The sequence below is a fragment of the Megalobrama amblycephala genome, linkage group LG14, assembly GCF_018812025.1.
Source record: "Megalobrama amblycephala isolate DHTTF-2021 linkage group LG14, ASM1881202v1, whole genome shotgun sequence".
NCBI lineage: Eukaryota > Metazoa > Chordata > Actinopteri > Cypriniformes > Xenocyprididae > Megalobrama > Megalobrama amblycephala.
Window position 1 is genome coordinate 27,954,395 of NC_063057.1, and position 14,896 is coordinate 27,969,290.

Below are 14,896 nucleotides of genomic sequence, written 5' to 3' on the forward strand. Positions count from 1 at the left end.
TCCAAATAAGCAGTAGTTCCTTTGGAATTATTGTAGTAACTCTTGAATTATTACTATCCAATACTTTACAAAAACCTCAAAAGTTTACAATGACTTCAGTAGTTACTAGAGTTATGCTATTTCTCACTTTAAAATACTGATCAAAATTAGTAATTCTTTCTGAAGGATTTGGTAATACTTCATTCAGTACTAGTGGGTTACCATGACCTTCACTTTAAAATTAATTATACATTATGTATTATTATTATTTATACTATGAACCTGTATTTAGTAGTTCTTAGTTAGTAGTTCTCTTGGAGGTATGAAAAAAAAACAGTAGTTACTGATTAGCTAATAGTGAACTACCACCTTCAACTGAGCACTGTTACTCACTAATTCATTAATCAGTTTCTTGTTAGTTAATAGTGGTTACTAGAGTGTTAATAATGCGTTACTCATTTGTTTCTGTGTAGTTATTCATTAATGAAGGATCAGTATTCTAAAGTGTTACCGTTATCCTTTTTGTTAGATTGAACCCAGCTTTATCCAAGAAGATACATTCATGAGGTCTCTCCATGGAGTCCAATTCAAACATTCTCTACAGGAAAAAATGGGCCAGGACCAGAGCCCCCAACCGAAGACCAGGGGGGAGCCAGAGGAACAGACCACGGGGGGACTAAAATAAACATGTGCTGCTGGCAGCAGGGCAGAAAGCCTTGCACACAATACAATAAAGATGTACATTCAGTAGTGCTGTAGATTCACTGTAAATGTTCATGTACTTGAACATACTGATATCGTAACTCTTTTACCCTTTCTGAATGTCTCTCAAATGGTACTCTATAAGCTTGTTTCAAACTTATCAGGCTGTGTTGCCGGACACGGTCAATTGTGGAAAGACTCGCAATCTCTTCAAGGTTTGGAGTCTTGTTAACCTACAGAGAGATGATCATTGGCTTTTGGATAAGCCTTTAATAAATGAAACACGGTTTTATTTAAAAAAGTTTGTTGCTCTTTTCATGGGGTTAATCAATGACTGCTGGAATCACAGAAATTTAATTTTGGAGGATTTATTAATATAGCTGGGCTGGACTGGACTTTGAGAAAAGAGAAGTGGCCTCAGGTCTCTACGGACTGTTGCACAAGAACTGGAAGTCATTGGTCAGTAACAAAGAAAAAGAGTTACTGATAGACCACTATAGAGGAGGAAGCAATGGAAATATAGAAGATTTGTTCCCAATTTGACTGTATTAGCAGAACTAGATGGTTGTAAGGGTCCTTTGTTACATACTGAAAGACCCATGCGTTTAGATTTGTGTACAAGTACTGGTAAAGCATTTTATAAAATGTGAAGTTTTTAATAAAAACGTTTTGGGTAGATACACCTTTGCGTATGGTATTGAATGTGGAAGAGATTGTGAGACCTGAGTGGAGGTCTCTGTATAAGCCACCGTTGAAATAAAGGACGGGATATATGGCAACTTCTTCATTGTGCAATTGCAGTAAATGCTTTCATTTTGTTTTAAATGCTGATGTCAGCGTAGAATGTCCTTTTTGCCTAAAAAGAGAAACAGTTTTAATGCTTTTATGGAGTGTGATTAGACTTAAGCCTATATTTTGGGTTTTGCAAAAATTGTTCAATTCCTTTTAACAAAGAATTCTATTACTTTTATTTATGGTTTTACATTTGTTAAAAAGAAGAGTTGAATTTGTCAGTTGTTGAATTTTATTTTAGGACAGGCCAAATTAGCCATCAATGTGAGCAGGGAAAATGAGATTGAAAGGTTGTTGGAGTAAGATGACATTGTGTTAATGTTTTAAATATGGTAAAAGCAAGAGTATTCATTGATTTTAATTTTTTATGTCAATGAAAAATCTGCTAACATTTGAGATGTAGTGGAGTGTAAATAGAATGCGTGTGATGTAAAACACAGTAGATCATTGTTTTTTTTTGGCCAGGCACCTTGTCAAAGTTCACTGAGCACTGACAGTCCCTCCACCCTTTCACAAACTCTCCAGATCACTGCTGTAAAATATATCAGAACATTAAAATTAATCCTCGTGCTGGGCTCTGTCCGTTCTGGCTCAGCGTGTATCCCTTAACATTTGTGTTCTGTAATGTCACAAAAATGTTTCAACATTTAATTGTGTTGTTTTAACTGGGTGTGGCGTCACATGCTGATCTGTCCTCATTCATGTTCCTGTTTTCAGAGAGTGAAGATGTCCCGCACTGAACAGCGTAAGAGATCTCTTTTGCCTAAAACTAAACATAACTTTAAAAGCATATTGTAATTTTAAAAAGTTTTGCTTAAAGCTATTCGCTTGATGAATTTAAATACAGTTGTTTGATATGTTTTATGCTCATGTGCATGTTTGAAACAATGTTTTAGAAACAAATTTTACCCTTTTCTGATATCTTTCAAAGTTGTATGTGAACGATATTGTCTGGCTGGTTTTGCATTTTTTAAAAGCTTAAAGCACTTTTTCTTATTATGTTTTCAATGATTGAATACTATATCCTCATCTTGACTTAATATTAAGCCTTTGTGTTTTAACGGTTTGCATAATTTTAAAAGTTTTCAAAACTGTATGTGAAGGAAAAAAACTTCTTCAAATGTATGTGAAAACTTTCTTTACAGTTTCTCAATGCTTAAACATTTCTTGAAATTGTGAAAAAAAATCTAAACACAAATTCATAACTTCTCCTATCCATGCTTCCCATTTTCAGGTCAAAATGAAGCTCTTCACTCAAAACCAGTCAGTCAATCTTGTTGAAAAACCAAACTTTGCCCTCAGACATGACACGCAAGCCCTAAAAAAACCTCTACTGAGATCAATTCAAAACAATGTCATAAATATCCTTTTGACAATCAGGAATCATTTTCACAGCGCAATGTCTATTACATAGACTGTAAAAAAAGATACGACAACACGGCGCCACTTCCTTCCATTGTAATGAACTGAATGTAAAACGTACGACGATGGACGTTGACATATTACGCAAAAACATCAGTTTGGAGCCTGGGCATGTGCAGAAGGAATTTACAGTGGAGCCCGGAGGCAGAGTCGTGGTATCAAACTTCCGCTCAGACGTCTGCGTCATCATTGATGTATTTTAAATAGGCTATATAAATTATACACAATTTAAAATTCTACCCATAAAATAATAGGCTATTCTGTTTCTAGAGCAATAATATTTTTGAAACAGCAAATTCAGAAGATAAACTCAATATAATATGCTACTAGAAACAACTCTAAAATGTCAGAAACGGTCCTGCCATTTTGAATAAAGTTAAACTAACGTTACAGGAGATTGATTGCTGTAGACAGTGCTCTATAATTAGAATAATTAGAGTAGGCTATCATTAGTATTGTCTGGCTAATTATTATTTTATACCCATAAAAATAATTAGTAACTGCCAGATAATGATCAAATGCTTTTTCCCGTCATGTCTAACGTTAGGCGCGTTATCTTAGCTAATAACATTTATTAATTAGCTTATAAAGTCCACATTTAACATTACCGAAAAAAGTTCAGTGATCTGTCAGATCCTGTAGGTCGGTCAGTACAGCTTTCTGCTGAACAACTAATTTTGTCGGTGTGAAATAACACAGAAATCTAAAATTAATAGTTAGTTATATATCTTCAATCTCCCCTCGAAGCTCCGACAGTCCTCAGACAAGCTGTCAATCACAACTGTCAATCATGACGACACACCCCGTTTCTATAGCATCAAACTTATCACAAAAACGAACAATTGAATATATATCAGTGTGATATAAACTACCTTAAATGACCAAAACCATCTTTTGGAAAATTTTATTTGAAGCGTAATTTATTATTTTGTTTTGACTCATTCCCATTCGTTTGAATGGAGAGGGTGAGGTTTATGACCTGTACTGCATCCAGCCGCCAGGGGGCGATCGAAGAGCCCGCAGCTTCACTTTTCAGGATGTATGAGGCACATTACACATTACATTACAGTAACTTATTTTCATTACACTACGGTAAAGAGATCTTGCAGTAGAGATGAAAAGCACTAGAAAAGAAAAGTTGAAATACCTAAGAATTGAACATGAACTTGGAATTGCAAAACAATTGTCACACTGCATGGTTTAGGGAAACACATGCGGACGATGGAGATTCCAAGACAAGGACTTTAATGATGAAACGCAGGAGATGAATACATACAGCAAAACATTGACGTTATACAATGACGACAACCGACAAAGACTGAGGAAAGAACACAGGGAATATATGCAGAGCAAACAAAGGGGCAAACAAGGCTAATTAACGAGAGACAGCTGGAGCTAATAGAACTCAATCAGGGTAACCAAGGGGACAAACTAGTGGCGGGAAAACTGGTCAGGTGGCTCGGGGGGGGTCATGGCAGGTCGGGCGGTTCGGGGGGCCATGGCGGATCAGACTGTTCGGGGGGGTCATGGCGGGTCAGGCGGTTCGGGGGCCATGGCAGGTCAGGCGTCAATGGCAGGTCAGGTAGCTCAGGGGGCCATGGTGGTGCAGCCTCTGTGGCCTCGGCCCCTATGGTCACGGGTAATTATTGGGAGGAGCTACAGGTCTCTGGGCTGGAGCAGGCTCGGTGACTGGAGTGGAGTCTGGAACTGACTCAGGGACTGGAGTCCTCTCTGGACTCTTATCAGGGGCTGAAGCCATCACAGGATGCTGGTCAGGGGCTGGAGCCGTTGTGTGGGTGGCCCAAACACACACAAGTGTTAGCACCAAGACAGGCGCTATGATGTCCTCTGGGCTTGGGATGAAGGAGAGAGTCATCTCTGGATTTGGGACGAAGGAGAGAGTCACCTCTGGACTCGGGACGAAGGAGTAAGGGATGGGAACCATCACTGGACTGAGGTCAGGGACTGGATCCTGGGTGAGGAAGAGATGCCGTGGCGGCAGCCATCTTGACCGAGGACTCAGGCATGGCGGCGGTCATCTTGCAACAAAGCTCTGGAGTGGCGGCCATCCTCATCACTGGGGGGGACTTGGGGACTTGCTGGAGGATAGCAATAGACGGATCCCCTGAGACGGTCCTCAGGCAGGATGATGCAGTTTTGGGTCTGTTCTGTCACACTGCATGGTTTAGGGAAACACACGCAGACGATAGAGATACCAAGACAAGGACTATATAATTTACTCACCCCCACGTCATCAAAGATGTTCATGTCTTTCTTTCGTCAGTCGAAAAGAAATTAAGGTTTTGATGAAAACATTGAAGGATTTTTCTCCTTATAATGGACTTCAATGGCCTCCAGATGGTTGGAGGTCAAAATTACAGTTTCAGAGCAGCTTCAAAGGGCTTTAAACGATACCAGATGAGGGAAGGTGTAGGACATACGGCGTAAGCTTTTTGAAGAATGTGGAAAGCGGAAGTGCGTTCAAGGCGATATTTTGTGTTTAGAAAGCATATACAGTTGTATTTTTTTTTAAATGACCGATCGTTTCGCTAGATAAGACCCTTATTCCTCGTCTGGTATCGTTTAAAGCCCTTTGAAGCTGCACTGAAACTGTAAGCGTTTGGAGGCCATTGAAGTCCACTATAAGGAGAATAATCCTGGAATGTTTTCATCAAAAACCTTAATTTCTTTTCAACTGACAAAAGAAAGATATGAACATCTTGGATGACATGGGGGTGAGTAAATTATCAGGAAAAGTTTATTTAAAAGTGGACTAATCCTTTAAACTTTTTTAACTTTAGTTAGTGTGTAATGTTGCTGTTTGATCAAAAACAACATCTGCAAAGTTACGACACTCAAAGTTCAAAGCAAAGCGAGATATTTTCTTTTAAAGAATTCTCTGTTTAGGGACAACAACAAGCTTCTTCCCGCAAAGAAAACACAACAAAGGGGTGAGGCCATGTAATTGCATTACAGTACATAATACAAATGCAATAGCATGTCATAAATGCAAGATGACAACATGACAAGTTATATCCATAATTAAACCAAACTATACCTATCTTCATGCAGCATATATTCTCTGACTCTGTAGGATCTTACAACTGTTCCCACATGAGCGATTTATAGATTATCATGACAGAATATACTAATCTTTTAATATAAAATAACCCACATCAGCTACATAAATTAAGCAACTAACCACTCAGAAACGTCCTGTAGCAGTTTACATGTTGTCACTTCTTCTTGAGTCTCTCCATCAGTGTCTGACTTTGGTTTGAACATAAAAGGCTGAACAGTTTCTGACATTTTCAGTGAGTCTGCATAAAGTCAAGCTGCTAACACAAACTCTTGAAACTCTGCCGCCTTCTTGTGGGGTAGTGAAAAAGTGGCATTATATGACCCCTATAAAAATCAAGCTTTATTGTTGTTAGATACATACATGTACATAACATGTACATAGATGTACATGTTATACAGAAGAAAGGATTTGTAAGTTACTAATGCAATATATACATTACAGTTTGGACACATTACTTGGACCATTTTTGCAAGAAGTCTCATCAAGCCTAGATCAGAAATACAGAAGAAACAGTAATATTGTGAAATGTTATTACAGTCAAAATAATGTTCTATTTTAATATACTTCAAAATATAATTTATTTCTGTGAAGCAAAACTGATTTTTTTTTAATTCTCATTTAATTTTTTTGACATATCCAATATGAACTTAATATCTATTTTAAATCAGAAAATACTATCAATAGCCAGAAAAAAATTCACTTTTTTATTTTTAAATAAAATAAAATGTTGTATAAAATCAGGCAAATATCAACAAACCCCTCTATAAAAACCTTCAGAATATAGATAGGAATAAAACTGTAGATTTCATTTTTCAACTGTAGAACTCATTTTTAGAAAATGGCCTTTAAAGGTATTTACTGTAATTGAAACAAATAGATAAAGTGTTCTAAAATATACACTTAAAAGTGTATTTTGGATGTTTTCTTTCCACCAGTCTGAAACAACACATTTATGAAAAGCCAAAAAATGCAAAATCTCAAAATTGACAGGTGCATGAAAAAAGTGTTTTTGCCTGTAGTGTCCCCTTTTAAGAAATTGTTGATCACTTTTTATTAAAATGTTTTTTTTGTTGTTGTTGCATACTACTTAAAATGTGACAACATTTTATTAATTCATTCTTGTCATTTGAAAAACAAATAAACGAATAAATAGGCTAATAGGTAACCACAATTTAACTACAACAGTGGAATTAAAATGCAGGGATGAAATATCCCATTAAAACCTCCTCAACTAAAGCGAATGATTAATAACACTTTGTTTCTCCATAAATTGGCCTAAACATTTTCTTGTGTACATGTGTTTTGGCTCAATCTTTGGCCACAGTAATAAAATCACGATGATTGGACACTTGGTGGCGCTATAACTTGAAAAATACACGAAAACAGCTGATCATAGCTTCATTTCATAATCCAAATAACATTTGAATGCTTAGGTCCACATGTTAAGAGTGAAACTATTTCAGATCTTTTTCTTTTCGTCCTGCAGCTCTGACTTGGTGATGGGCGATGGAGTCTGTTGAAGAGCTGATTGAGAAATCACTGAATGAACTGCTGGAAGCAGAATTGAAGAAGTTTCAGTGGCACTTAAAGAAACATGAGCATATATCAAATTCTGAAATGGAGAATGCAGATAGGTTAAAAACAGTGGATAAGATGGTAGCATGTTTTGGACCAGGAGAAGCTGTGAAGATCACAGTGGAGATCCTGAGGAAGATGAACCAGAATAATCTGGCTGAGCAGCTGGAGAACAAACACAAGCCAGGTAACGTTTAATTCACTGTGACTGTAATGGGAGGCAGGAGCTCTAACAAGGAGGCTAAAGACCACAGTCTCTAGCATTAGTCGCTAGAGCACCTCAAGATCAGGGGAGTGACGTTTACATGCAAAGCTCTCACTAGCCTATGTCTGTTACACAAGCAACTTCCACATTTGAAGGGTCATTGCAATAACCCTAACATAATCCTTATACAGTCTCATGTCTTATGTGGTGTGCTAGATGTCAATGCTTTGATCAAAAAGCTTTTAATAATTTTGGTCAGCATGGTCTTAAGTTGATCTGAGTCCAATAGTGACAATCCAATAAATGCTCTGGAAGAAATTAGAAAAATGTTATTATGAAATTTTAATATTCAAACCAATTGCATTCGAGTCTGCATTAGTCAAGGCAGTTGCATCACCATATACCCCAGCATAATCAGTGTAAGATGTGCATATGAACATATAAAAACTCACATCAGTGAAGTGTGATTAATTTGAATACAGAAGAAGCATAAATTTATGAAAAACACAATCACTTAGTCTTTGCTGTCTTTTTCCTCTCTTTCTTAAAGACTCAACTGCAGAAAACAGTCAAACTACTCTTCATAATTACACAGAATCCAGCTTCAAACTGAAGAACAAATTAAAACAGGACTACAAGCAGATATTGGTTGGTAATTCGCAGACGGGTCATCGGGAATACCTGAACGATATCTACACTGATTTATATGTGGTGGAGAATGAGACTGGAGGAAGAGTAAACAACCATGAAGTGATACAGATTGAATCAAATCACAAACGATTGACTGCCAAGGAGAAGCCAATCAAGTGTAATGACATGTTTAAAGTCCAGTGTGACACTGGTCGACAAAATAGAAAAGTGCTGACAATGGGGATCGCAGGAGTGGGAAAAACTGTCTCTGTCAATAAATTCATCTTTGACTGGGCTGAGGGAAGAGAAAATCAGGATATAGTCTTCATATTTCCACTTCCATTCCGTAGACTGAATTTGATTAAAGAAGAGTACAGTCTCATGGGACTGCTTAACAAATACTTCTTTAGGTGTCCTGAAGAATTGCCCTCTCTTCCTGAAGGTGACGGTAAAGTTATGTTCATCTTTGATGGGCTGGATGAATGTCGCTTTCCTTTGAGCTTTAAAGAAGATGACATATTTACAAATGCAAATGAAAAAACAACAGTAAGTAAGATAATAATAAACCTTATCAAGACACATCTGGTTCCATCTGCTCTCATCTGGATTACATCCAGACCAGCAGCAGCCAATCTGATACCCCGAAACTACGTTGATCAAGTGACAGAGGTGCGAGGATTTAATGATGAACAAAAAGAGCAATACTTCATCAAAAACAGTCCTGAAATTTCTGAAAAGATTATCAGTTACATCAAGAAATCCAGGAGTCTGTACATCATGTGCCATATCCCTGTCTTCTGCTGGATCTCTCTCATTGTTCTTCAGCCTCTCCTGGCTCAAGAGAGCTTTGACAAAACTCCCACATCTCTCACAGGAATGTACACAAGCTTCTTAATTTCTCAGCAGCAACAGATGGAAGAAAAATACTGTGGTGACCTTAAACCTAAAGCAAATGCAAGGTCTTTTGATCAGATTATTCTGAAGCTTGGGAAACTGGCCTTTCAACAGCTGGAGAAAGGCAACCAGATTTTCTACAAAAAAGATATTGAGGAATGTGGACTAGATGTCATCGAAGGGTCAGTGTACTCTGGGTTATGCACTCGAATGTTTCAGGAGGAGAAGGTTTCAAAAAGAAACATTTACAGCTTCATACATCTCAGCGTACAGGAATTCCTTGCTGCTCTTTATGTGTTTTTGATTGGCAAAAATGAGAAAGCTGGCCTATTTTTTCAATCCTGGAAAGAAAAAATGACATGGAAACTGTCCAACAAGCCACAGTTTCAGCTTCATAAGGCTGCAGTCAAGAAGGCATTACAAAGCGAGAATGGACACCTGGACCTCTTCCTACGGTTCCTCCTGGGTCTCTCACTGGAGTCCAATCAGAGTGACCTGATGGAACTACTGCCAAAACTGGAACTCAAAACAGAGAACATCAAAGACACTGTTGACTATATCAAAAAGAAAATAGAGAAGGAGAAGTCAGTAGAGAGGACCATCAATCTCTTCTACTGTCTGAGTGAATTGAAAGATGACTTTGTGGAGGAAATCCAGAAGAATCTGAGCACAGGTAATCTTTCAACACAGAAGCTGTCCTCTGCTCAGTGGTCTGGTCTGGTGTTTGTGCTCTTAATGTCAGAAGACACTCAAGAGAAGTTTGAACTGCAGAAATACAGAAGATCTGATGAAGCACTGATGAGACTTCTGCCAGTGATCAAAAACACCAGAAGAGCACTGTAGGTGTCTCCTTTACATTAATTTATATTAGTCTTTTGTAAATGTAAATTTATACATGGGTGACTTGCTGGACTTGACTGTTCAGAAAAATGACATCACAGGCTTACATCACTGCAGTCAAAGTTTATTCCAAGGTCCAGATTATAAACACTACCCAATAAGAATTATTGTTGCTGTTTGTTTTTTTCTCTACACAGGCTACAGTGCTGTAATCTTACTGCTCAGTCCTGTGAACGTTTGTCGTCAGCTCTACAATCCTCAAACTCTACCCTGGTAGAGCTGGACCTGAGTAACAATGACTTGCAGGATACTGGATTGAAGCTTCTTTCTTATGGACTGAAGAGTCCAAACTGTCAGCTGGAAATACTGAGGTTTGAGTTCAAATACTTTTTTTTTTTTTTTTTTTTTTTTTTTTATAAATAAGTTAATTATTTAAAAATTGCACTGCTAAGATTTATTCTGTATGCAATTACATTGTGTTTTTCTTCTTCAGATTTCCCACATGTAATCTTACTGCTCAGTGCTGTGAGAGTTTGTCTTTAGTTTTACAATCCTCAAACTCCTTCCTGAGAGAGCTGGACCTGAGTAACAATGACTTGCAGGATTCTGGAGTGAAGCTTCTTTCTGATGGACTGAAGAGTCCAGAATGTCAGCTGGAGATAATAAGGTGAATGGTTTTAAAATAATTAACACTCTGAGGTCTGAAAACGCGCCGGCGCGTTTTGCAGGTTTTTTTTCACATTGCAGCAAAACAGACTTAAAATACTCCGTCATTTTTTGTCATAGAGACATAAGTAATATATCAATTGAAACTATAGAATATCTTCTTTTATTTGTATACACTCAGAGTAAAAACACAATGTTGTGCTTTTTGTAAAATAAAGAAAACTAACATGATGCGTGATTTCTCCTCTCCCTCTGAACGAAGTCCAATCTGATTGTTCTCAGAAAATGAACTGTAACTTAGTGAATACTAATCACAGAAAAATTAAACTTATGTCTAAAAAAACGTTAAGATGTCAGGTTTTAAATTATGTAAGTCAAATCGAAAACAAACCTTCTGTGTTTATGTAATCTGTATGAAAAGAGAGCCATGTCAGAAGTCCGTGATTCAGCTCATTATCCGCTAATGCGCCCACGCCCACGGAGCGAGCGCTATTCAGACGCAAATTCAGAGGCAATACATGCATTCATCGTCTCAATCGTGTATTTATTGTCTTGAAAAGTGTTTATCTGGATGTAAAAGTCATGGTTAGGGAGCTCTAGAAGACATGCAGTTAGTTCCTGTTTTCTTTTCTTCTATAGATGAAGTTTAGATGAGTTTTTGTTTCTTTAGCGCCCTCCGGCTGCAGTATGAATTGGAAACTCCATTCATGGAATAGCCTCTTCTTCTTTTAGATGAATTTGTGGACTAAAAATGCACAGAGAGCGCCCTCCGACTTCAAGGATGAATTGAAAACACCAGCGCTCATAGTAATGGCAATGAATATTAAATAAATATAAGAAAAATTGAAATTGAAAATATAGAAAATTGACATAAGCATATGAGAATCCAATATTTCTCCAAATGTGCATGCTTTTAAACTAAAAGCCTATATTCAGACTCTTTGCATCACAGAAATACATTATATTTTAAAGTATAATATAAAACCATTACTTTATACTGTAATAATATTTTTCTGTATGTTTCATATATCATGATAAGCTTGAGACATCACAGAAGGTTTTTTTCACAGCCTACCTGACTGAAATGCCTCATTAATTTGCAAGTCATTTCAGCTCATTACTATCCAATTCTTTTGTCTTCTCAGGTGAGAATGGCCCATTATTCGGTGGTGATTCACGCCTCCATGCATACTGTGTTTCTTGGCAAAAAGTGTCTTACAAAAACTAAATCAATATATTGTTTTATATGAAGGAGTAGGCAGCATAATTTTTACATAATTTTGAAGCAAAAACTCTAGTTTACAACCTCCAATACCCTAAAGTATTGTAAACACAGATTTACTATACTTTTTTTGGCCTTATTTCAGTGACTTAAGTTTTTTGTTTTTTCAATAACCACGCATAAATGTTATTCCTTCAAAAACACAAACATGTACATACATGTTCCTCACATATTATTGTAGCCTAGTTTGTGCTGAATACAGTGTAATGACACTTTTTCCATTAATATGTTTATGAACGACTGAAAAAAGCACAAATGTCAGGGCATGTCAAAACTTCTCCAGGCCCCAAATCAGCCTCAGACTCCAGAGGGTTAACTATGCTATAATCAGAGGCGGACTTAACCTTAAATAAGCGAGGTAAACAGCCGCTTAGGGGGGCATCTGACTTGGCAAAACATATTTAGCAAATGCTCAAGTGCATATTTGTATTTGCGCTCTGGAGAGTGTCAAAGGTTTCTATTTCCAACATGATTTTGCAGTGTTGTGCAATGTAACAAATCAAAGACATATCTGTTGATTTCTTAAACTCAATGGCCTATCAAAAGACACCAGTGTTTTTATTTAGTGCTTACCTCTGTCCCACAACATTTTTCCAGAATCCACCACCCCATCTCCTCAATCCTATTCCTATCCCAGCCTGGGATGGAGGATGGGAATCTGGGATCAGACCAAATGCATTTGAAACACTTGCAATTAATAATTTACTTTTAAAATATCCACACTTTCAATCTTATTTGTCTGACCATTAATGTTTCTTGTCAAAATGTAAATGATACATTTTCAATTCAAAACAATGAAATTTGAAAAAAAGTACAGTAATCTCCTGAAATTACTGCCAGTTATTTATAAGTTTTTTTAAACAGTTAAAAATGAATAATCCCCTAATAAAAGGCTGAAATAGGTATAAATGTTCAAATAACAATTTCTATAATTTAAATAAGATCTGATGATTTAGAAAAGTAATATTTTTACTCTGGCACGTCCACAAACATTTGTGTTACTTTTGTGACTGAATCTACAGAAATAACAGCTACAAATAACAGCCAGAGGTCAGTGTGTGATGATTGTAATGTCTGATTGCCAATCTAATGTCACTGGACAATGGACTGTTGCTTTATGTCTTTGTAGGTTGTCAGGCTGTATGGTGACAGAGAAAGGCTGTGGTTATGTGTCTTCAGCACTGAGTTCAAACCCTTCACACCTGAGAGAGCTGGATCTGAGCTACAATCACCCAGGAGATTCAGGAGTCAAGCTGCTCACTGATAAACTCAACAATCCAAACTACAGACTGGATAAACTCAAGTATGTAGAGCAGGAAGCATTTTGATTAAATTATTCCAACAACAGCATTACAATCTTGACTTATTGCAGTTACACTTTATTTCCTTTATATATTTACAAAAGTTCTCATTTATAATTTACAGAAGTTTACTTCTAGTAATACTACAGGGCTGCTGAATGCTTGAATCTGATTGGTTGTCAAATGTTCTAAGGTGTGCAATTATTTAAGGAAACTCATGGCTAAAGTAGTTCAGACAGGTCTTGACTGCATTACAGTACCACATCACTTCGCAAAATGATTTTATTTTAAAGGTTCTAACAGCCTACAGCAGAAAAATAACCAGTACCCACAAGACACCGACAAAACAAATAAATACGACAAACAATAGCATATGAATCGCAAACCATTTCTATGATTTTCCTACAAAATAATGATTTATTCGCTTTCTCCTGCTCTCTCTCCCATACAAACGCACAAACATACACGTGCATCAAAGTCACATTACCACCTCAGGGTGTGCATTATTTTTTAATTATTCTTAATCAGTTCGCAAAATGATTACAGTTATCAGTTAAAAGAGCTTTAAAATCACCCTCTTATTTTTAACTGATTTGCTTCAAACTTCATCAGTATAATGTCAAAACAGGGCAGATGTAGACCTGTGACAGGATTCGTGATAGCATAAGCTAAACTGTGAAACTGGGCCAACATGTTTCAGAGCAGCGTTTTTACACCCCAATAGGATCATCTTGATCTCACTAGCCATTTTACCATATCGCGTCAAAGCTTTCTTGATTTCGTCATTCCGAATAAAGGGAGGCACATTGGATATTGTAACTCTAGTCGTCTGAGTAACAAACAGTGAAATAATAAGAAAATTGCCACTTACCACAATTCCGCCGCTTATTGACTGATTAATTATCTTCCTTCCTCCAATAGTCTTCCTTCTTGACAAAGACCACAACTGCTTTATTCATCCTGGATGCCGAAGTAATGTTTTCATATCCAACTTTTTCCCGATTGCTAGCAGCATGTTTTCAACAGTGAAGCCCCATGCCGGTACACAACTGATTCCATGGCGGAGCGACACAGGTGACGCTACCCCGATTGGGATAGATGCCATCCCGATGCCGCCTCAAAAGTTCCCAAAACTCACAAAAAAACATCAGGTTTTTTTAGAAAGAAATAATCATTCATAAAATCAGAAATGAAAAAGAAATAAAAAAAAATAGAGGCGGAAAAATCTCTCCTTGTGAGCACCGTCACACGCACCCCAACACTCCCAGCATGCACAGAGAGAGAGCGAGTCTGTAAGTGTGTTCGAGCTCATGCAGCGCCGCCCAACCGCCGGCGGCTGACTTGAAGCAGTGCATGCCGGTAAGAAATTTTGTCCGACTTGAGACAGCGCCAACACCATGTGACTGTGACGTATGGCTTCAAAGTACCACGAGAGCGATTCGAGATCAGCCGCCTGAGGCAGCCAGCGCAGTTTCTCAAGAGGAGCTGCACGAGTTCTGATGATGACACAGCTGTTTCACGATTGG

General features: G+C 37.5%; 1 protein-coding gene across 3 annotated transcripts in view; it reads left to right on the forward strand.

Moving 5' to 3' along the window:
• The first annotated feature begins 2,156 nt into the window (after nucleotides 1-2,156).
• The window catches only part of LOC125245181 (NACHT, LRR and PYD domains-containing protein 3-like), a 41,218-nt gene continuing 28,478 nt past the window's right edge, over nucleotides 2,157-14,896 (forward strand). For all 3 annotated transcript variants that reach the window (XM_048155682.1, XM_048155683.1, XM_048155681.1), the window contains exons 1-6: nucleotides 2,157-2,218; nucleotides 7,464-7,739; nucleotides 8,308-10,120; nucleotides 10,319-10,492; nucleotides 10,615-10,788; nucleotides 13,199-13,372. In XM_048155682.1, coding sequence (XP_048011639.1) covers nucleotides 7,484-7,739; nucleotides 8,308-10,120; nucleotides 10,319-10,492; nucleotides 10,615-10,788; nucleotides 13,199-13,372 — 2,591 coding nt within the window. In that variant the 5' untranslated portion in view covers nucleotides 2,157-2,218; nucleotides 7,464-7,483. The remainder of the gene's footprint in view (nucleotides 2,219-7,463; nucleotides 7,740-8,307; nucleotides 10,121-10,318; nucleotides 10,493-10,614; nucleotides 10,789-13,198; nucleotides 13,373-14,896) is intronic.